Genomic DNA, 21,732 nt, shown 5'->3' on the forward strand with positions numbered 1-21,732 from the left:
TAAAATAGGGTCTTCGGGTCCTGAGTCTCTCGTTCACTTGACTCGAGCGCAGGCTCAGTTTAGAAATGAGTGATTCGTTCACAACTCATAACTACGGATCTTCGGGTCTTTCATTCATTATTCACGTGATTACATCAGTAACATGACCAATGCTTCTCAAATAGTGAGGCGATGCACCTCCACTACAGCAGATGGCAGTGGCGCTGTCATTGTCACAGTGCGCAGGGGTCATTCTGGGGTCATTCATAAGAGTGTAGATATGAAATGATAGAAATGAAAAGTACTACGATATAGTAGGCTATATTGTATTAGCAATTGGTTATTTTGCCATCGTTTTAAATCAGTATAATTATTTAGTTACTGATTAAAAAAAAAGGCTAGTTCAGTAAATAAATTATAAATGAGGATATGTTTATTGAAATTAAGGGGGGCAGCGCAGAAACTCTGATATTCCAATCAAAGTTTCCTTATTCCCAGCCAAACAAATAAATGTTTTGAAAGACACACAAATCACAATTAATATTTCATGATTATGGATGACAATGAATTATCTCTGATCAGCTGTTAGGTATTCAGTTTGGTTTTAATCCAATGTTTTGCAGTAAAACATTATCAAATGTACACAATTACCAGTCTTTGTATTTCTAAGCAATCACTGCACAGTAATTGCGGCAAACACCTAGATATCTGTGATATGAAATGACATTATCGATATCACTTCAGACGTGCAGTTTAAAACGTGCCAACTCATCCAAACAGGAGAACAGACCAGACTGAGTCTTCAGTCCATGTCCACAGTAACAGGAAGACCTATTTCAATATCCCGTGATTCTGAGTTCTGGAGTTCTCTGCGAATCTCCGCAGAGACCTGAGGGTGTGTTTGTATCCTTAGCAGTTCCAGAAGTTCAGTCTTCTGTTCGGAGGCCAGGTCAGCTTTGTAGCGCTGAGCCAGGGTGAGTAAACTCTGATGCCACAGCACAGGAAGCACACGTTTTTCATTGCGGAAGGACAGGAAGTGGGCCACCAAGGCATCTAGGACACGGAAAGGCAGGGCGTATTTCTTGTCAAGCAAGAGACGCAGGAAAATGCTGTTGGCACCGTTATACTCCATCTCAGCCAACTTAAGCATTGCAGCACTGAAAGACAGATTGTGCATGTTATGTGATGTTATACACCATTCCATTTTGTGCAACCATGAGTTTTCTTAACTTGCCAACATAGCACAAAATTAAGTTTTACAGAGCAAACTAGTTGAGTCTCTCTTAAGATGCTGACATCTGTCTGATGGGATGTGTCACTGAAAGGAACGTTACCTGGAGTGGAGCACAGGGATTGAACATTTTGTGAGTATGCTCCCGATGATGATGGCCTCCCTGAGGGTGCATGTCCCTGATTCACACAAAGGAATCAGTATCCCTGTGTAACACAGAGCAAAATATGGATTAAAAAGTTGCTCAGATCACTCATTGGACTAAAAACAAACACTGGGTGCTGCAATTACTGTAGTGCAACCTGAGCATGCCTTTTATTCAGCTTGTGTGAATGGTTCATTTTAGTGTTTATGCATTGTAATTGTTCAGATCACCAGAGAGCAGAGTTGGCTGTGTTGTTGTTTAAATAACTCTGTTGGCAATGTAACAACATATTAATTAACTAATATTTTCAGCCACACCCATTCCATTTCATACAAATCAGATATGATGTGTTGGTATGAAAGGTTTACACATTTGTAGAAACCCTGGTTATATTAGGAGGGAGGAATTTTAGACTGTTAGACTTGACAAAGCTCTTATCTGAGCCACAGAGCACAGGGTATAACTATTTGCTTTCACCTGTAAAACTGTGCCCCTTTAGTAGTATTTAATTTTCACAAAGATGTAATACAGGCTGTACATGATTTTACAGCAAATTATGAGGCATACACATAAAATTAACCGTTTCAAGACCAATTACTTTACCAGGTATTTTTTTATTTTCTTCAAGAAAATCATCTCAATGAGAAAAATTATATAAAATGCTGATTTCTTAGGATCAAATTGCTACTTTCTTCATATTCCACGTTACACAATACAGTCAATTTGTGAGCTACACTGCCACCTAGTGGTGTTAGCTCACATTGTTAGTTTTATTTTATCAGGTTGTTGGATATCTGGGAAACATTGTCCCCAAACTGGTACAATTTGTGGGCATTGAGCTGACAGGGATAAATTCAGGGGAAAAAAAACATCTTCAACAATTATTGGCCATAGCAAATTCTGGATATATGAAGAACGATTTGACCCAATTAAATTTAAAGTATGTTAATTACTGTGTTTCCATAGCCAATAGTATTATTTACCCAGTGGACACCAGTTAATCCTCTCAGTGTCCTCAGAATACAATTTCTAAATTTAGTGCTGAAATTAAAAATGGGACATATCCCATGATGCTTGTATTTTCCCCTCCTGTCAAATGATCTTATTTTCTTCACTATATCCCCTAATATATTTTTAAGAACTGAGTGTGAGAGGACTCTCTCAGATTGGCCTGACATTTTTGGGTCTTTAATAATACCTTATGAATGCCAAATTAAAATAATGTTTATTTTCAACATTATTATCCATCTAACTTGTGTAAACATTGAAAAACAGAACCTGGAAGACCAGCACAGACACACATCAACAATCAATTAAATGACTACTGGTGATGTAAAATTGCTGCTCGTACTCCAGCTGCCAAATTCATCAACTTTGAACCTCTTTCAGTCATCTGTTAATTAAGATTCATCTATTCGTGATCAGTGGGGTCCTAAAAACAGCTCATATTTATAAACCTAGCAAAATATTTTATGCAATCCACAGAAGAATGAAGTAATTATGTTTTTACATCGGGCTGAGGTTAACAAAATGTAGCTCCAACACACAACCGATAAAAATAAAAATTGGTGGTTTGAATTGTTGTCACTATGGACAGTCTCTGAGCCAAAGTCCCTGACCTGTATAAAGCACTTCAGTGGATAAATGGGTCTGTTTTTATTGTCTCCTGCATGGGGACATACACATGGTTGACAAGATAGGCAATTGTGAGGCAATATCCTTCTGAATTAATGGTGGTGGAAATGCATTTAGCTTTGTGTCTCACCTTTAAACCATGCTCCTGGTTTGAATAAAGCCTTCTTCAGGGCACTGTAGAGATGAAAGTTGAGTCGCTTATACTCTGCAATATCATCCCGTACTCTGGGCAGCAAGACCAAGTTGTAAAATCTCTGGGCCATTCGCTCTTTCAGATTAGATGAGAAGATTCTGTAACAAAGACATGGACAACACATTTCATTGTACATCATTAAAATAAGACAACGTATTCTATTTGCCTTAAGTAATATTCTAACCCACCTTGTTGCTTGGTACATAGCAGCTGCAGTCCAAGTCTCAGGCTCAGTTAAATATAGTACCTGCTCCCAGTTTGCAAGTGCTGGGATTATTTTAAAAGCCTTTGGCAATTTACCACTGCGATACTTTGACAGAACCTGAGGCAAAAAAAAACAATGAATATCCTTTTGATGGTTAGTAGAGATGAGCTCATTTGACTGTGAGGTCCACAGCTCACACTCACCTTATTGACACCTCTGTACACTTCTATTATCCTTGGGTCCAACTGGGGCATTGGACGTCCTGAAACCTCTGACATCACTGTTCCTACCTCAGTCTGCTTCTCTGTGATTTTCTCCATGATAATATCAGCTAAGGTTCGTCTGCAATAGTCACAAAGAGAAAATACGGCTTAGCCATTACACACAAAAGTGATCTCTGGGTTTGCCTTTCACTTCACAGCCACTTCTGAGTTGTAAGAATTATGTTGAGTCTTGCCTCATCGGTGGGTTCTTATTCATGAACATTTCAATGGCCGCCTCATCATCAGGGTCGACGATAACCTCAGTTTCACACTCAGTATCACTGTTACCAGCGCCTGTTTCTCCCAGTGCTGGCCACTCCTCATCTGAGTCTGCGTCCTGAGAGCCAGACCCTAGGGCATGTTCATGAGACAAAACTGGTCAATTACAATCGTCCACACTTGAACTGTACAGTATAACAGACACTCACTACAGTCAGCTGAAGTGTTGGAATAGCTGATGGAGCTTTATCAAACATAATCAACATGGATTTTTCATTTCAAAATCTCAGAAGCATATAACCCATATACAACTGTAAATATTCCTCATTCTCCCAATTTACTGCTTATTATTTATTTGACTTTCCACCCTTATATCTCTTCTGTTCCCCATTTTATATCTTTGTTTTGTTTGTTTGTTTGTTTTTCATCACTCTGTGCTGCTGAAAGAATTTCTATTTCCTCACTGTTGGACAAGTCAAGAAATTTGAATTGGAAATAGATACTTGATGAAATTATTCCAGATTCTGTAGGAAATTATACAAACATATATAATATAGCAAGAAACAGTCTCAGCTCTTGTTTGGAGGCTGGGACGGTCAAGTCTTGCTCAGTGTTGATTGGGGTCGGGGTCAGAGGTCTGCTCCTTACCGAGGACAGTGACTGGGGCTTTCTTCTTCTCCGGGGCCAGGCCATATTCTGTCTGCAGCTCCTCTTGTTGGATACGGGCCTGTTGGAGGATCTTCCTCGACAGACGCTCGTCTACGTACTTGTCTTCGTTTTCTGCCCGGCTGTCTCTGCTCTTCATCCGGCCGCGGGCTCGCACCGTGTCCGCCTGGAGGATCTGCTCCGCCAGCCCCACCGCTGCCCCGCTCTTCTCGCCTCCGCCTTTCGCCTTCTTCGCTTTGGGCATGTCTGCACTTCGGTTTTTAGTCGGCTACAGTTTGGTGTTATTAGTTAGCATGTGTTAGCTCAGGAGTGGAGCGGAGCAGCACAGTAAACAGTCACTTGTCCGACACGTGCAGACGGCTGGAGCAGGAGGAAGTGACGTAGAAAACACGGAAACTGGAAGAACAAGCAAGAATCTAAAGTTTGTTCCTTTGTTGTTATAAAATTATCTTATTGACATTTATATGTGAGTAGATTCAAGTGAATTGAGACAGGAAAATCTCCCCATCGTTTGAAAATGTACATAATTTGATTTAACTATACCGGAAAACTATTTTGTGACCCGGATGTATTAAACCTAGACAGTCGACTACAATTGGAGGTAAAACATCAATGGGAGTCACTTGGTGAGATTTTACTTTACATGTTTTATTTTCCTTTTTACATATGTTTTTTAAAACCGTAATTCCTGAACTTTTTTTCCAACTTTCCGTCCCGATCGCCGGACGGTGGATCGTGTCATTTTGCATCGCTTTGTTTGATTCCACGATGCTCTGCAAAGCACTAATAACGTTATAGGACGAAAATAAGCAGACGATGCTAACTGACTTCCACAGATGTCCCCAAACCTCCATTAGATCGGGCTGGTATTTGCTCAGGGGCTTTGTTTTCCTTGCAGTGTGTGCCAGGTGCCCGTGGCGGAGGGCAAGAGTGTGCAGCAGACAGTGGACATCCTGCACAAGAAGCTGGAGCAGCTGGGGGCTGTGAAGCAGGGCAGCTTCTGTGTGGACTGTGAGACATACCATGCCACAGGAACTGTCAGCGGTAATACTCAGCTGTCTGCCATCCCTATAATAGTACACAAGCAAAGGTCAATTACTCTCACCTGTAAAAAGTGGAAAATGTCAAGTAAAAGCATTGATTTGTATGGCCTTTGTTCATGGCTAAACTAAATCTCAATTATGGAATAGAGGATCTAATTGATATGAGCATCAGTGATGAACAGATAGTTAATAATTGATTAGACTTGAGGACAACTTTGATAGACATTTAATAATTTAGCAAACTCAATTTACCAATACTTTCTGATTCCAGCATTCAAGTCAGACTCTCTTTTGTTGATCTTCTGGAAAGCCCACCAGTTATCAATGGAGAAAGTCTTTGGTGTTCTCACTATATAACCATTTAATCATGATCCACATGAGCCACAATCAGTCTTTACTGTCTGTTACAGGTCAGCCCTCCAAGCTCTTATATGTGATGCACAACTCTGAAACTCCCCTGAGCTGCTTGGCCCTGTTTGAAGGTGGACCCTGCCTTGTAGCTGATGCAAACTTTGATGTCCTTATGGTGAAGCTAAAAAGCCACTTCCAGAATGCCAAGGGACACAAGGTGGAGTGTCGCGGTTCACGATACCGCTACTGTGACTTCTTGATAAAAGTCGGTACAGTGACAATGAGCTCTAGTGCCAGAGGAATATCAGTAGAGGTATGTGCTCACAGTTTGATCCTGAAAGTTGGGGGAGGCGCATTACCGTTTTCCCAGTATGACTGTGCTAACTCTTGGTGTGTCTCCTCAGGTGGAATACTGTCCCTGTGTGGTTCCAGGGGACTGCTGGAATCTCATGAAGGAGTTCATGCAGTCCTTTCTTGGTCCCAGCGTGCCTGAACTGCCATCTGTGTTTGCTGCCAAGCCTGAAGGACTCTTTGCACCAGCAGAAAGTGTGGACACTATGACACAGTACCTGGAGTTATTTAATAAACTTCGGAAGCTGCAAATACCAGGAAGCAATGTGCGTTGAACTGTCAGTGGAAACAACTTTATTTTTTTATGTTTGAGTTAATGTTGCTTTAACTCTGGTCCTATTGATTAGCAGGGTATGATTTTGACATTTTCAAAAGTGTCTGGTTTTTATTTCCATTAGTGGAGAGTCAGTTGCATTACAAAGGTGATACAGGCATTCTTGTATTAAAGGGACATTTGGAGAATTGTCACCTGAATCTTTGTGTTTCTTACCATTTCCAACAAGATAATCCATATAATCACATTACTGCAAATGTCCTCCTGGTGGGGAGTTGGAGTATGAGATGCATTTTTACTTGGAAGTTATTCACCCTTTCTTTTAGCCTGTCTCATTAGATTTCTTTGAACAGATTGTGGATAAAGACTGTAATAGCATTTTAAACAGGAGAACATGTGATTTAGCAATGTTCAAAGCCTCTGTGTCGATTCCCGGGCCTGGGGCCATTCTGTGTGGAGTTTGCATGTTTTGCCTGTGCTTGTGTGGGTTTTCTCCCACCCTCCAAAGACATGCATGTTTAGTTTGACTGGTGACTCTAAATTGTCAGTAGGTCTGAGTGTGAATGTGAGTGGTTGTTTGTTTGTCTCTGTGTGTTTGCCCTGTGATGGACTGGTGACCATCACCAGAAACCGATTAGCGATAGAAGATGAATGAATGAATACATATGTAGCATAAATAAGGTCTCTGTTCTATTTAAATTTCCCAGTCATGCTGATGGTGGAAAAGCACAGGCTTTACTACATTGGCTCTGACTGTTTCACGTTCAGTTAATTTCATCACTTATTTTTTCTGTGCATGGTCACACAATACAGAAAAGCTGTCTAATTGAAAGTACATGTTGGATAGCATTTAAAAGGCAGCTTTTATTTTAATGCAGTCACTATTCTGAAGTATAATATGTAAACCTCACTAAGGGACTATTATTTTGCAATAAATATAAGAAATACTTTTCAGGGCATTTAATTTTTTGGATTGTGATAAGATACTTTTACAGGAAAGGATGCGAGTGTTAGATCGCCACCACATCTAAAAATACACACACACAAACAATGATATAAAGAAAAGTGTGTCAGTGGTACATGGAGCATTGTTTAGCCACTGAAACCCTTTAACACGATAAACTGAGAAGTTCAGGAGTCTGACAATTTTCCAAAAAAAAAAAAAAAAAAAAAAACAGCCTCAGGATGGTTTAATACTTGGCACAGGTATCAACCTGTTCATTCAAGAAGTCCTTTCAACGTGACAGCGGGGCCACCGGAAAAAGCCTCACACTGGGGCTGACTCCGGGACACCGGGTCGGAGGTTCTGGGGGCAGCGGTGGGTGGACGGTCGGTCGGACGGTCCATCCTGCTGCCTGTTGTTCAGCCACTCCGCCAATGAGAGCCCGGCTGCCGCTCAGCCCCGGTCCAATGAGAGCAGCGGGGTCTGGGATCGGATCGGGAGTTGGGTTGTTCAATCCGTGAGGAGGACAACAACCAGCTCCGAGAGTACCGGATGGATGGATGGATGGATGGATGTTGGCGACGGTAACGTTACCCAGCCTCCCCCCCCCCCCCACCCCCCATTACCACAAATTACAAATGTACTAAAAACGGACCGGGACGAGGACCGGCGTTAGAGCAGCGTTTCCCTCCACTGACCGGCTCTCCGCTGTGAATGTCACCGGGAGTTTTTGGAGGATTATCGGAGCAGTTTGCTAGCCAGCTCCGCTCCGTGCTGGTTAGTCAACGTTAGCGACCGAGAGCAGACGTCGCGTTAACTTGGATTGAGCTCCCCGCTAGCCGCCGAGCTAACGCTAGCACCGGGGCGAGCTAACAACATAAATGTTGGCTCCCCGGAGCAGGGGGAGCCGTCGGGGGCTGAACTAAGTGCCTTATTCGGCCAGGGGCGGCAAAGGGCTCGGTAACAAGCGACCCCGTGCCGAGTCGCACGGGTTAGCGGCTAGCGGCGGTAGCTAACTTATTTCCTGCTGGGCAGCTTCGGACCAACAAAGTTGTCGGATGTTCCCGGAGAGTGGCTCCGACTGGTCTTTGTTCTGGCTCAACATGGTGATGGAGGAGTAGCCTAGCATGGCGTTAAGAGCCGGCCGGGCTGAGCCAGACGACAGGCTCCAGACCGCGGACACAGGCAGCCGGGATTTTAAGACATTTCTGATAATCGGCGTCTGATGCGTTAATACTGAGCCAGCATGCAGAGACAACAGCGGAGCAGAATATAACAGGATTCCCACATGCAGCTAACTACAAACCAGTTGCACCGACTGGCAAGTTAATGCTGCAATTCATCGTTGTTGTTGTTGCTTTTTTTTTTTTTTAGTTTTGAAACGAGAAAACAAAGCAAAAAGCAGTGCGCAGAACAACACCGGTGTGATAGACAGTCGCATTGTTTAGCCACAGGACAGACAGCCATTAGCCTTCCTGTCAATACTACCACCTCTAAGTTTACCCGCTGGAGAACTTTTGTCACCATTTAATAAATTAACATGACTTTAACATCAGCAGACAAGTATGAAAGTTTTTTTTTCTCAGAGCTGTTTTCTATCCCATTGGTGCGCCATAATAATCCCTGTCTGTATTCTCATCTTTCACCAACTGATAAGGCTTTACTCCTGTTGATGCTATGAAATGTGATGTTGTATTGGTGGAGTCTTGCAGACATCAGTGCTGCACCACCCACCGAGCACTGTGTGAAGGAAAAACTTCACACTCAACATCTAGCATTCATGAACTGTTTTTACACATGGAGGAAAGTACCCACTTTCCTTTGTCACATATGTTATTACCAGCTCACATTATCGTATCTGTGTGAATATTATATTTTTCGAGTATTCATGTCACAGGCTTTTAACTCTAAAGTTTCCTGATGTCCTTGAACTCAGGCAATATGCAGTTTTGTGGTCTCCTCAATAGAAGCTTAACACGTCCTGTTATTTATTTATACACTGTTATTAAAAGAGAAAAGCATTTTGCTTTATTGATTGGATTTCATCCTGATTTTGCAGAAAGTTCGTCTTGGTGCCATCGCTCACCGTGAACATGGGTGATCAAGCTGAATGCTGCTCTTGAGTTCTGTGATGTATTATCCCAAACCTGATCAAGCAAACTGCATTTACAGTAAGTTAACTTAATTATTTTTTTGTCATTTAACTTTCTTTTTGTTGGACACCATAAAAAGCACTAATCTTCAACTTATTTCATCTTTTCTGTTTGACTCTTCCCTCAGAATGAGTTCCTGCTTGGCTACAGGACGTGTGTCCTATCACTGAGGCCACATGTGTATCTGGAGAGATGGATCGTTGTAAGCACGTGGGACGCCTTCGTCTGGGCCACGATCATTCTATCCTCAATCCACAAAAATGGCACTGTGTGGACTGCAGCACCACAGATTCAGTGTGGGCCTGCCTCAAGTGCTCCCACGTAGCCTGTGGACGTTTTATGGAGGAGCACTCACTCAAACACTTTCAGGAGTCACACCACCCACTGGCTATGGAGGTGCGTGAGTTGGATGTCTTCTGCTTTGCTTGTGGAGACTATGTACTCAATGATAATGCAGAGGGAGACCTCAAACTCCTCAGAGGGGCACTCTCTACTGTTCGGAGCCCAGGTAGACGTTCCCTACGTTCGTCGACTGGGGGGGAGTGCCCCCTCTGGGTCGGGGAAGGTGGGCCACAGCCCCCCATGCAGCTGGCCTTGCGTCACAGGAGGAAAGCACTCCTTGGGAAGATGTTTCAAACGTGGATCGGCAAACATCAGGAGCTGCAGAATCAACGCAAGGAGAAACTTGAGGAAGCACGAAGACAAAAGAAAGAGGTAAAAAGGAGACTCATGGAAGAGCTTGGCAATGTACCTCCCAGAAAGAGTGCTAGGCTTCTTACTCAGGCTCCACGTTCAATGATCACACTCATTCCTCGCAAATTTCGCGACCCGCCAGAACGCCTACCTCCTCCTCCCAAGAAGCCTTCCCTTCTAACCTTGTCCCGTAAGGCTCCTCATAATGGCAGAGCTGCTAAACTGAGACGATATTACTCCACACATGCGGTAACCCGCCGGAGACCTGCTCCGGGCGTCACCGGTCTGCGCAACTTGGGGAACACATGTTACATGAACTCAATATTGCAGGTGCTGAGCCACCTGCAGAAATTCAGGGAGTGTTTTCTCACTTTGGACCTTTGTGAGACTGAGGAGCTGCTGGCCAAGACCAATCACTCCCAGGGGATGAAGGGGGTAACAGGAGGTGTAGTCAGCAGTGGTAACACAGCATTGTCAGGATGCCCTCTTGGACGTATGGGGAGAGCAGGTTGTTGGAATTTGCCAGTGGGCAAAAAAGAGAGTGCTCCACTGTCCTCACAGGCTGCTGAGCTGGTCCAGCCTAAGGAGCCTCGCTGCTCTACCCGCCAGCAAATGTCTCTGTGCCATGAGTTGCATACACTTTTCAGGGTCATGTGGTCTGGCCGGTGGTCTCTGGTATCTCCCTTCGCCATGCTGCACTCTGTGTGGAACCTCATCCCAGCTTTCCGTGGGTATGACCAGCAGGATGCCCAGGAGTTCCTGTGTGAGCTGCTGGACAAGGTGCAGCAGGAGCTGGACACAGAGGGGTCCAAACGCAGGATAGTTATCCCCATCACAAAGAGGAAACTATCCAAGCAAGTGCTAAAGGTCCTTAACACCATCTTTCATGGGCAGCTACTCAGCCAGGTGAGACCGACAGCTCACCAAAACAAAGATTTTCTAGTGTGATTGTCTTTCCCCAATATTTCATAAATTCAATGAAGAACATACATTTTACAGAGCTGTATTGCTTTCACACAACATAGATATAACCAGTCACAGGCATTAAGATTGTTGTTGTTTTATTACGAACTAGAGACATATTCAGCCTTATGTATTATTCACAAACATGTATTCGTACCCCGGTGAATAGTGAGGCTCAATTGCTACTAATATTTATAATTTCTCCACCCCTAAAGCAGTAAATCAGCTTTTATTTTGTTGCATATTTAAATGCTAGGATATTTTCTAACTAGTAAGATTTTGTGATGTTTTCAAATGTCCTTGCATCATCTCTTTAGAGCCATTTCATTTCTAAAATGAAAATGTTCTGACATCAACATCAAAACTATTTATCACTGATGTCCTCACATGGTTTTGCCCTCTTTCTGCTGTGTGTTTTTTAGGTGACGTGTCTGTCCTGTAAGCACAAGTCGAACACAGTTGAGCCATTCTGGGATTTGTCTTTGGAGTTTCCAGAGCGATATCACAGCATAGAGAAAGGCACAGGCTCTACAGCTTACCAGCGCAGCTGCACCCTCACCGAGATGCTGTCCAAGTTTACAGAGATGGAAGCTCTTGAAGGCAGCATCTATGCCTGCAACCACTGCAACAGTTAGTACATTGGTGTCCTACAACTTCTGGAAACACTTGTGACTTGAGTTCTGTTTTGTTAGGATTTTCCTACTTCTCACTAAAATTGATAGCTGAGAGTGGAGTTGAACTATTTTTCAAACTCAATCTTCTTAGGCTTCATGTATAGTTTATTTTTACATCACGTCTTAATACAGTTTTCTTAGTGAAGTGGTTGCATAAAGGTTGCTGTTGTACAAATGAAGTTATCTCACCACGGAAATTGGGCTCTGATTGTGAAAAAGATCCCAGGAGAAAGCGAGACGAGCCAGAGATCGCAGGAATTGCATAGCTTTTCAGTTGAACTGCATTCTCTGATTTGGGATTTTATTGAATGTTTCTTGAAGAATTGGCACTGTGGACAGTCCCTGGTTGGTGATAACAGGTGTTGTCAGCCCACTTGTTGCAGGAAGCAACCTTTCTGAAAGCCATTAAATGTTTTCTTACCTGTTTGCAAAGCCTGAAGAAATTATAAGAAAGTGCCACCTCTGCACGAGAACAAAGCATTCCTTCAGTAAAAACATTTGAATTCCTGTGTGGATTAACATAGCATCTTGCTGTCTCATGGTTTGCCAGAAAGAAGACGGAAATCATCTCACAAACCCTTAGTTCTGTCAGAGGCACGTAAGCAGCTTCTGATCTACCGCTTACCTCAGGTTCTACGGCTGCACCTCAAACGCTTCAGGCAAGTTTCTCTGTTGGCTCACTTTCATGTTTACTAGAAATGAGATAACATGAGAATGTAAGCTTGTTTTGGAAACACAGTGGTAATTGTTTCTTCTTCAGCTGACAACAGAGTCATTTAGTACATGAGAATTTATTTTTATCAGGAGGCTAATGGGTCCTCGTGACACTAACTGGGCTCTGTTTTCTAGCAGATGGTCGGGGCGGAACCATAGGGAGAAAATCGGCGTCCACGTGGCCTTTGACCAGGTTCTGAACATCAAACCATACTGCTGTACAGGCTCAGGTCACCCTGTCCACAGAGGCGGCTACACCTACGATCTGTCTGCTGTAGTCATGCATCACGGTAAAGGCTTTGGCTCAGGGCACTACACCGCATACTGCTACAACACAGAAGGAGGTAAGGAAGCAAACAGGCTCATTTTACGTCAGCTCGTGATTTTCTGGTGTTCTGTTGTGTTTTTGATTTTTGTTATTGTCTTCTTTATCGTCAGGTTTCTGGGTCCACTGTAATGACTCTGAGATGAAGGTTTGCAGTGTGGAGGAAGTGTGCAACACTCAGGCCTATATTCTGTTCTATACCCAGAGGTCTGCCTAGGCACCTCTCGCTGTGATGTCGACCTGCACATGGCAACTTTGGGCTGCATTTATGAAAATGTTCTCTGATGTTTTCCCAGATGTAATTAAACAATCACTTTAAAACGATCTACTAAAAAAAGATCCCAATGAGGGCAGTAGGACAGCCACAATCATGAGTTAAGATGAGGATTTTAGCAGCATATTCCAGTTTAGAAAGGTGAACGCAATGATATGTATACTGTAATTTACAATTGGTGGATTTTCATTTACATTTTGTAGTGGAAAAAAAGAAATCAAAAACCTTTTCATAAATGAGGCAATAGGTTTCTCCACCCTGTGGGACCAGCATTTGGTTTATGGCCTGAAGACTGTGGGAGCAGGTCCGACTCTGTCCTGCTGAACACCAAGTTGTGTGTCTATGTTTTTTAAAACCAATCAGGCTTATGTCTGTTGAGTCTGGAAACAACCAGGCATTCTCCTGAGACAGCATTTTACATTTTACAGGCAACACGGACTCTGGAGTTTGGAGCGTTCTCTCAGAATGAAGTTAACAATGTGCGTTTTATATGTAACTGTACATTTGATCTGGGAGGTACATCTTTCAGTATCATTACATGGATCCACTTGAATGAAAGAAGTGTAGTGATAGAGGAGACTGAAGTCCAGGCTCTGTGTTGCCTCCTGTTGAGCTTTTTTAATTATTGTGAAATGTCAGTTATGGAAACTTTTAATACTCATCATGTCATTTGTATTTCACCATGTCCTCTCCTCAATCGTACTGCTGTGACTGGATACTGTGTCTTAGGCTTGAGGCCTTGGTGGGCGCTCTCAGTGAACAGGAATTTTTTTTATTTTATTTTTTTTAATTTTGTAGTCATTCTATTTTCCACTTCCACTAAAAGAAGCAAAAAGTTTAAGTATCAGACACTTGATTTAAAGATGAATGACTGAAAGCTGCACTTTTGAGGAGGGGCTATTACTGTTGGTCCTATTTTTGTGATTGTTCATGTTTTAGCTCCTGTAACTTCTTTAAATGGCAGCTCCCCCCTGCGATTTCACTGTTAGACTAGTCTGAGCCCAGGTCAGAGACACTGCATCTGAGCAGGAAAGACAGGAGGAGGGAAACGAGTTAAAGGCCAGACTGCGATACTGAGGAATGTGTTTTTGGGAGACGTGGGGTACCCATTTTGAGTTTAGCACCTGAAAGCAATATATTGTACATCTTGCATCTTGACAGGAATTTGAGATAAAATCAGGAATTCTTCTGCTTATTATACAATGTTTTTTTTCTACTCTGCTGTTTCTATCAAGGTCTTTAGAATTTGCTAGGTAATCAAGAAGAATCTGCTGTGTTTGATACGAGTCAAATACAAACCACATTTGTGAACTCTGTAAAAGTTGGAACAATCTAATGACGATGAATGTCTTACTTTTTAGTGGTCAGGTGTGGCCATGCCACAGGCTCTGATCCCCTTGAGTTCTGTCTTGTACTGTAACAATACCTGTCATAAATGTAATGTTCATATGGGTTTTGTCTGACAGTAATGATTAAAAAGACAAAACAAATTTGAAGAATTTTTTTAAGTTGATTTCTTTTTAAGATGAATATTTCCCAAAGAGCTTGAGAGGTGGTTTTGAATGACTTAAAGGAAGGAAGACTGATGGAGTCTTAAAATGATGAGCATTTAGTCAAAATGAACTAATACTAAAACTACATGGGGTTACAAACATGATCTATAGGTGTAAACGAAGTCAGGAAATGTGTTGGAAATCAGCCCTTCAACCATTCAGTGTCAAAACGGACATACAGGAGTAGGATTGAACTAATCCACAGGATTATTTCAGTTGACTTCTCATGTTAATTCTGCTCTAATGTGTCCTTAAAGACTTGAAACCTTTGGACCAGACAGAGATGCTGCTGAAGAGGTATTAAATGTAAACAATCTCTGGATTATTTCTCTTCTCTGCACAGCGTCTGCTTCAATTTTCTTTGATCGTGTAATGCCAGTTCGCCGAACAGCAGGTTAGCGTCAAGCATCTTCCTGGAGCTCCTGTTATCTGCAGCTCCACAGGATGATGGTTTGCTAAACGTGACGTTCAAAGCTAGGTTTCTGTGCTGCCTCCAGTCAACAGCAGATTCATACTTGTGCTAATAAATATTATTTCAGCTGTGCGTTCTAATATTGCGCATAGGGATTAAAGTTGTAACCAAAGGCTTTATAATGGTTTCTAAATTCTTTATTTACACCAAAGTTTTAAGAGAAAAGTGTTAAGAGTTTTTCGTCTGCAAAAAAAATCCTGTGATTTTTTTATTTTATTTGGTAATGTTTCAGCTACAGTGTAGTGAACTGTTAAAGGCCAAATGATGAGTAGATAATAACTACATTTTAGTCCCGATTCATTAAAACAATTTTTCGAAGGTGTCCAAATTAGTTAATGGATTTTTCACAACCAGAAAACTCTTAAGTTACCATTATTAAAAGCCCTTAAATGGTCCTTATAACTTCAGTAAACACAATATTTACAACATTTGCAAATCATTCAATATTAGAAAACATTGCCATTATTTCTATATCTCAAGTTATGTGAGATGTTTTTCACTCACTTAGTCTAAAAGTTCAGACTAAACCAAGGATGATAGGGATACATTCAAGATGAAATTAATATATTAAAGTGTTTATTTTCCCCATTGTTTAATAAAACAGCAATAATTATTTTTTGCAATCTGGATATAAACCTTGATTTGACAACAATTTGACATGCCAGTTAGTTTTGACAAAGTGAATAGTAGCAGTTCTACAATAGTGGTCATAAAATAGTGTTTATGGACAGAACAGATTTTACATAATTGAATTATTGTGATTAACAAAAAAAAAGGTTCCTTCTCCTTCAAGAAAAAAAGAAAAATAAAGAAATTTGTCTAAAAAGCTCCAACATCAGACCAGGAAAGGAACCAGGAATGACACTACATACAACATGTCTGTACTGTATTTCTGTCAACACAATAGCAATTATAGACGGTTCATTTTGTTGTCACGGAAATGCCAACCCATGCCAGCTAAATGTGTCTCAGTGCACATATGAGGACATGCATGAGCAGATAACATTCATGAAAAAAAACTTTTCCTCTCAAATATACGATAACTTCAACATGAAGGTTGCAGCAGACATGATCAGCATTTTACAGTCTCTTGCTCTAGTCTTTGTAACTCGTGTATCATAAGTAATTAGAAAAGACGATCCAAAGATGCCTCGCGGGAAACACAGTTTTTGGTGACAGCATTACAACTGATGATTGGTCATCAACAGCAACAGACTTGGGTGAGATGAGATGATGTCTTTTATTGTTTAACACACCTTGTAGGCTGGATCTCACCCTGCCCTCCACTAAAAGTGCCATGTTTTCCCCTCAGATCCCTCTACCCTAAACTCAAAGGGACCGATTGCAGCAGCTCTCTTTCTATTTCAGTCTCCAAATCCTTTTGTGGTGGCGATGAAACTGAGCCCAGCTGTGTCTTTCTGCTCTGGTCCCCTTTGGAGTCTCTCACAGGGAGCTCAGCTGGGCAGCAGCCACAGCTCAACAAAGTCCCACTGCTTCCACAGGATGAACAGCAGCAAAGTCAGCAGGACGGTGGCAGCTACTCGGGCCCGGGTCTTCATCAGGGGGGTGATGAAGTTGGCCAAAGTGGAGACAAAGACCAGCAGCACCGCCATGAGTGCCAGAATGATATTGATAAGTTTTCCCAGCAGAGCTCGAGCGTTGGCGTTCTCCACTCCCTCCAACTGGACGACCTGCTGCTGTTGCTGCTGCAGCTCCAGCTTGGTGATGCGGGTCAGGCACGACTCCACAGCCTCCTGCACGCACCAGCCCACACAGAGAATTCCCACACTGTCAGATTTCAAATCTCTGCAACCTAAGAGGCCCTGAAAACTTTTCTCAGCCAATTGTTGATGTATTGTTTCGATACTCGTCTACAGCTACTTTTGTTCATTTTACCATTTTGACCAGGTTTGAGCAAAAAAACTTCACTTCAATTGTCTACAATAATAAAAACAAAGTAAGCATTTTGCATAAAGTAAACAAGAAGAAAGCTGCCTGTCAGTTTCAAACAGGAATTATCATAACACTAGGATATTGTTGCTTGTGTCTTCACACTAATGTGGCAGATTTTTACCTGTATGTCTCTCGCCCTCTCATAAGACTGGTAGGCCACTTTTTCCTCCATGCTGGCGAGCTCTTGTTTCAGATTGGTCATCTCATTTTGGTGCAGCTCCGTCAAGTCATTCAGTTGCTCCTCAAGTCGCTCATACCTAAATGTTCAGTTCAAAATAAATCCCATATATATATATATATATATATATATATACATTTATATACATTCATAGATGAGCGCTTCATTATTCCCAAAAACTATTGGAATGGAAACAAAACATATTTGTTGGTTAACAGTTAAGAAAACTGAGGGATGCAGGAAAGCACTGCTGGTTTCAGTGTTTTCATAGGATTTCTTTAGGACTTCACTAATTAAACAACATGGACATGTTTGCTTAGAGCAGCTGTCAGTATTTTGGTGATTCCCACCTGTATCTTTCCTCCTGCAGGCACTGTGTCATGTAGGAATAATCACTCTGCAGCTGTCCCTTCATGTCCTCGATGGCATCCTCCATATGTGCCTGACTGGCTTTGATCTCCTGTAGGCCCTCAAGCAAAGAGTCCCAAGAGCTGTGCATGTGATGGTGATGGTGATGGTGCCCGTCCAGTCTAGGACTCCCCATCGTTGGCCCCAACAATCCTCCTCCTCCCCCTGCCCCACCAGAATTACTGCCTGCCCCGGAGCCAGATGTGGCGCTGGAGCACTCGTCGTCACTGCCGTATTTTGGGCTTGAGACTAGAGTAGCGCTTCCACTCAATGCCCGAGGTGTGGGGGTGTCTTCGGAGTGGCCCCCTACGCCGTCCTCGAGTGTGTCCTTCAGGTGAGCGATGTTATCTGCGCTGCCAAACTTGTTCCTGATGAGGCTGGCAAACTCTCGTGGCTTGGAGACCACGGCTGTGTGAGTAAGGGCAGACACACCACCTTTGACCCCTTCAACTACACCACCTCCAAAGCCACTTATCCCAGCACGAACGTTGGCCCGCACGTCCTTCAATCCTTGCTGCATGTCCCGCAGGACATCCTTAGGTTGCCGAGCCGGCCCATTCTGTAGAGAGGGAAGAGAAATGAGGAAGCAGAGAAGTGGAGGATCTCAAAGGTGGGAGAGAGGTGATTAGGTTTAAGGGATAAAACTGTAGGAAGATAGAAAAGGAAAATAGGTCCTTTAGAGAATTAGGTGAGACACGGGGTGATGCATTGGTTTAAAAAGCATTAGGAGATAAGAAGTCTCAGCCTATATGTGGACACAACTGTCCTCAGAAATATAGAACATCTGTTTTTTGTCATTCATGAAATAATGAAGCAGAAACCGCAGGAAAAATGTGTACATCCTGGACAGACACACACTTACTTGTTCAATCTCCTTTAGCTTCTTATGATAGTGCTCTAGTTTCTTGTGCAAGTGTGCGATGGTCTGTGCTGACTTCTGGTTCTTCTTCTCAAAGACCTGTTTGATCCTGGACGCCTGCTGTTTGTCTGCGTTGTGCGCCAACTTCAGGTACTCTGCAACATTGTCGTCTCGGGCCTCCTGTTCCACGCGGATCTGCTCAGTGACCTTCAGGATCTTCTGCTGCAGATGCTCAAGAGCAGCACGTGTCCGCTGTGGCTCGCCAGCCAATGAACCCTCTGCACCCCCGGCCATGATCCCAGACGCTGCCCCTGCTGCTTCAACGCTGATGTTACTGTCAGAGCCTCCATGGCTGGTTGTGGAGGGTATGCCTAGAGTTGTCACCTCACTCTTGTCCAGCTGAGGGGACAAGAGAAGACAGGGAGGTAATTAAAGCACATTCAACTAGTCCACCATAATTTTATTCATTTAAAAGAAGAATTGCATGGCATTATTGTGACTAACTCTAATTATTTTTCTTCTGTTGTCAAATTAGGCTGAAGGGCAAAAAAATTCATATCAACCTGAGATAAACTATAATCTATGTCCTAACAGATGAACTGCTCTCTAACAAATTATGAAAATAAAGGGCTACCATACTGGCAGTTCTTTATTAATGGGTTCACAGTAATTATTTCCTGGGAAATTTTCCCTTCAATTTTACTACACAAATACTGTAGACAGAGTTCAGTTGGTACACTTGCACACTTGCACATTTCCATTAAGTTGCTCATATTTCAAAGGGATATATTTTGAGGACTACAAATATCCATAAACTGAACAGTTTGAAACGACAGTATCAGACCTGGACTTTGTCTGTTTATCTGCAGAGTTTGAAGGAGGAAACTCTTTGAAAATCATCAGAGAATCACACATTCTTAAAATAAAGTGCCAGTCAAAGTGAAATCCCTGAGCACATAAAAAAGATCAGATGTGAAATGAGGCTACTTGCAGTTAGTTATTTTCCACCACTGGTGGTCATGCCGGTAATTGATTTAGCTGAGGCATTAGAGGGTACACAAAAAGGCCATCATGCATTAATGAAATGAAATATAATTGTTCTGCTTCCTGCCCTGCACAGCCTCAAAAACTCTGCCTCATGACAAACAAGTCACACCTCTCCTTTATAAATGCATCAGGAATCTAACAGGCTAAGAGACTAAAATCAAACGGCATGGCAATATTCAAAGAACAATGTGGAGCAAGCAGCCTTTCTGGTGATGATGATGATGATGATGATGATGATGATGATGATGATGATTATCCACTTCAGGCTACATCTCATGTGTTTTCTGTATTGTGTGATTCTGGCCTCACGCTGATTTTTCACGATGTTATAGGCCTGCTCCATTGAAACCAGTGACCCTGTCCTGTGTTCACCGTGAGGGGATTCCCTGGTATTATATTCGTAGTGGCAGCTTGGCAGATGGCGGACTGTTAATGACCCTCTGCCGGACGCCAAAACACGGTGATCACACCCTGAAACACGAGAACCATGACACGAAGCGACACGCCGCGCTGCTCCACTTTCTCTGGACGGATTTATTTATGTTTTATTTGCCTGGCGGTGTGAAATGAGCTCAAGTTCCCTGCGCATTTATCATCATCATCCCGAGCGAGGCGAAGCAGGCAGTGTGCATGCGCATGTGTGCGTGCGTGTGTGTGTGTGTGTGTGTGTGTGTGTGTGTGTGTGTGTGTGTGTGTGTGTGTGTGTGTGTGTGTGTGTGTGTGTGTGTGCGTGCGTGTGTGTGTGTGTGTGTTTTAGCATGTTAAAATCCCATTGTCAGAGGGAGGGGAAACAGACGACTGCAGTGCCTGGTGGTTAATCATTTCCTGATCTTGTCAGAGAAAGTGCAGCAAAGCGGCAGCTCCTGCAGGAGGAAGGATGCAGAGTCCAGCTACAAACGCACACACACACACACACACGGGGGAAAACAACAAAACAACAACTCGATGGCTGCAGCCATCAGAATCCAATGTTGGTGTTTTTTTGTTTTTTTTTTTGAGCACACAAGGTGATGTCCGAGGATGATGAATCAGGAGCTCAGGGGGGTTGGAGGAAAAACGTGGGTTGTGAGGATGAGGGTGGAGGTGGCAACGTATGTGGCATAAAAAAAAAAAAAGACCAAGAGGACCAGAGTGAGTCTGTGCCTTCTTGTCTCGACAGGAGACACACTGTGACGATGGATGCGAACACACGAGGATGAGACACAAGCAGCACAGCAATAAATTAAATTAGAAACGTTACCATACTGCTTTAATCCAATTTTTGCAGTGCCATTGCAAGTCTGTGATCGAGGCCCATCCTCCTCCTCCTCCTCCCCCTGTCCCACCGAGGAGGAGCCCCCTCCTCAGATATCTCTCCCCCCAGCCGCTGTGTGGCTGACTACCACCTCTCTGGATGCTACAGCTCCATCGTTGCTGCCACCGACATCTGCAGCCTCACACTCCCTCTCTGATCTATCGCTCCCTCCCCCTCTCTCTCTCCCCTTTGTGTCATATGCTCCCTCCGCCTCCCTCGGCTGCTCTCTCTCTCTCTATGTCCCGCCCTGTAATAGATGTGTGAGCTGAGGGACAGATGATGGAGGGAGGAGGGGAGGGCGTGTGTGTGTGTGTGTGTTTGGGGGGGGTTGAAGAGAGGTGGGCGGGGCATGATGCTGTCCCATCATCCCCTAAAACATTTATCCATCACACAACCACAGTGTGCTGCTGCTGCTGCTGATGTGGGACTGCAGCGATGTAATGCTCCTGCTGCTCATCACAAATGAAAAGGTCTAACATCACAGCAACACAACATCAGAAAGTGTAAGACCTGGAGGTCATTTTTAACAGCACCGCACAGTTCGTTGAGTAATTTAACCCACAAGGTGTCACATTTTATTACCTGAAAGTTTCATTGTAAAGAGCAAAGGGACGACAGAAAAATATGAGGAGAAATCAACACAAAGCGTGTTTGTAAAGTGGTCGCACATCATG

General features: G+C 43.1%; 4 protein-coding genes across 8 annotated transcripts; 2 read left to right on the forward strand and 2 right to left on the reverse strand.

Annotated features, from left to right (window-relative positions):
- Nucleotides 1-406: 406 nt before the first annotated feature.
- bysl (bystin-like) lies at nucleotides 407-4,893 on the reverse strand. Its single transcript, XM_029501604.1, has 7 exons — nucleotides 4,519-4,893; nucleotides 3,846-4,002; nucleotides 3,592-3,730; nucleotides 3,372-3,505; nucleotides 3,121-3,281; nucleotides 1,314-1,416; nucleotides 407-1,136 (listed from the first exon to the last, which is right to left on the reverse strand). The coding sequence occupies exons 1-7, from the start codon at nucleotides 4,778-4,780 to the stop codon at nucleotides 782-784; spliced, it is 1,311 nt and encodes a 436-aa protein (XP_029357464.1). The 5' UTR covers nucleotides 4,781-4,893; the 3' UTR covers nucleotides 407-781.
- Nucleotides 4,894-5,007: 114 nt separating this feature from the next.
- On the forward strand, nucleotides 5,008-6,743 carry med20 (mediator complex subunit 20). 2 transcript variants are annotated; one of them, XM_029501633.1, is made up of 4 exons: nucleotides 5,008-5,162; nucleotides 5,435-5,573; nucleotides 5,971-6,243; nucleotides 6,335-6,743. In XM_029501633.1, exons 1-4 carry the CDS (start codon nucleotides 5,149-5,151, stop codon nucleotides 6,554-6,556), a joined length of 648 nt encoding a protein of 215 aa, XP_029357493.1. In that variant the 5' UTR covers nucleotides 5,008-5,148; the 3' UTR covers nucleotides 6,557-6,743. The 2 variants fall into 2 exon arrangements, with proteins under 2 accessions (XP_029357493.1, XP_029357492.1); XM_029501632.1 differs by having other exon boundaries at nucleotides 5,040-5,162; nucleotides 5,435-5,580; nucleotides 5,990-6,243.
- A 1,090-nt stretch (nucleotides 6,744-7,833) lies between these two features.
- usp49 (ubiquitin specific peptidase 49) lies at nucleotides 7,834-14,858 on the forward strand. Of its 4 annotated transcripts, XM_029501599.1 has the most exons (8): nucleotides 7,834-8,082; nucleotides 9,558-9,669; nucleotides 9,779-10,441; nucleotides 10,487-11,250; nucleotides 11,730-11,937; nucleotides 12,532-12,640; nucleotides 12,834-13,039; nucleotides 13,134-14,858. In XM_029501599.1, exons 3-8 carry the CDS (start codon nucleotides 9,844-9,846, stop codon nucleotides 13,235-13,237), a joined length of 1,989 nt encoding a protein of 662 aa, XP_029357459.1. In that variant the 5' UTR covers nucleotides 7,834-8,082; nucleotides 9,558-9,669; nucleotides 9,779-9,843; the 3' UTR covers nucleotides 13,238-14,858. The 4 variants fall into 4 exon arrangements, with proteins under 4 accessions (XP_029357459.1, XP_029357455.1, XP_029357458.1 ...); XM_029501595.1 differs by having other exon boundaries at nucleotides 9,779-11,250; XM_029501598.1 differs by lacking the exon at nucleotides 7,834-8,082 and adding an exon at nucleotides 8,108-8,275 and having other exon boundaries at nucleotides 9,779-11,250.
- A 1,915-nt stretch (nucleotides 14,859-16,773) lies between these two features.
- tmcc2 (transmembrane and coiled-coil domain family 2) lies at nucleotides 16,774-21,056 on the reverse strand. Its single transcript, XM_029501603.1, has 5 exons — nucleotides 21,005-21,056; nucleotides 18,721-19,116; nucleotides 17,801-18,417; nucleotides 17,394-17,529; nucleotides 16,774-17,073 (listed from the first exon to the last, which is right to left on the reverse strand). Exons 1-5 carry the CDS (start codon nucleotides 21,005-21,007, stop codon nucleotides 16,774-16,776), a joined length of 1,452 nt encoding a protein of 483 aa, XP_029357463.1. The 5' UTR covers nucleotides 21,008-21,056.
- Between the last annotated feature and the right edge of the window lie 676 nt (nucleotides 21,057-21,732).

Source organism: Echeneis naucrates, chromosome 5, assembly GCF_900963305.1.
Source record: "Echeneis naucrates chromosome 5, fEcheNa1.1, whole genome shotgun sequence".
Classification (NCBI taxonomy): domain Eukaryota; kingdom Metazoa; phylum Chordata; class Actinopteri; order Carangiformes; family Echeneidae; genus Echeneis; species Echeneis naucrates.

Coding starts and splice junctions, on each gene's coding strand:
- med20 (XM_029501633.1), top strand. Junction 5,574..5,970: donor CATACCATGCCACAGGAACT/GTCAGCGGTAAT, acceptor AGCCACAATCAG/TCTTTACTGTCTGTTACAGG. Junction 6,244..6,334: donor CCAGAGGAATATCAGTAGAG/GTATGTGCTCAC, acceptor GTGTCTCCTCAG/GTGGAATACTGTCCCTGTGT.
- usp49 (XM_029501595.1), top strand. CDS start 9,844: ATGGATCGTTGTAAGCACGTGGGACGCCTTCGTCTGGGCCACGATCAT. Junction 11,251..11,729: donor ATGGGCAGCTACTCAGCCAG/GTGAGACCGACA, acceptor TGTGTTTTTTAG/GTGACGTGTCTGTCCTGTAA. Junction 12,641..12,833: donor CTGCACCTCAAACGCTTCAG/GCAAGTTTCTCT, acceptor GTTTTCTAGCAG/ATGGTCGGGGCGGAACCATA.
- bysl (XM_029501604.1), bottom strand. CDS start 4,780: ATGCCCAAAGCGAAGAAGGCGAAAGGCGGAGGCGAGAAGAGCGGGGCA. Junction 3,731..3,845: donor AATAAGAACCCACCGATGAG/GCAAGACTCAAC, acceptor TGACTATTGCAG/ACGAACCTTAGCTGATATTA. Junction 3,506..3,591: donor TGTACAGAGGTGTCAATAAG/GTGAGTGTGAGC, acceptor TTTTTGCCTCAG/GTTCTGTCAAAGTATCGCAG.
- tmcc2 (XM_029501603.1), bottom strand. Junction 17,530..17,800: donor CTGCAGGAGGAAAGATACAG/GTGGGAATCACC, acceptor CTGAACATTTAG/GTATGAGCGACTTGAGGAGC. Junction 17,074..17,393: donor AGAGGGCGAGAGACATACAG/GTAAAAATCTGC, acceptor TGGTGCGTGCAG/GAGGCTGTGGAGTCGTGCCT.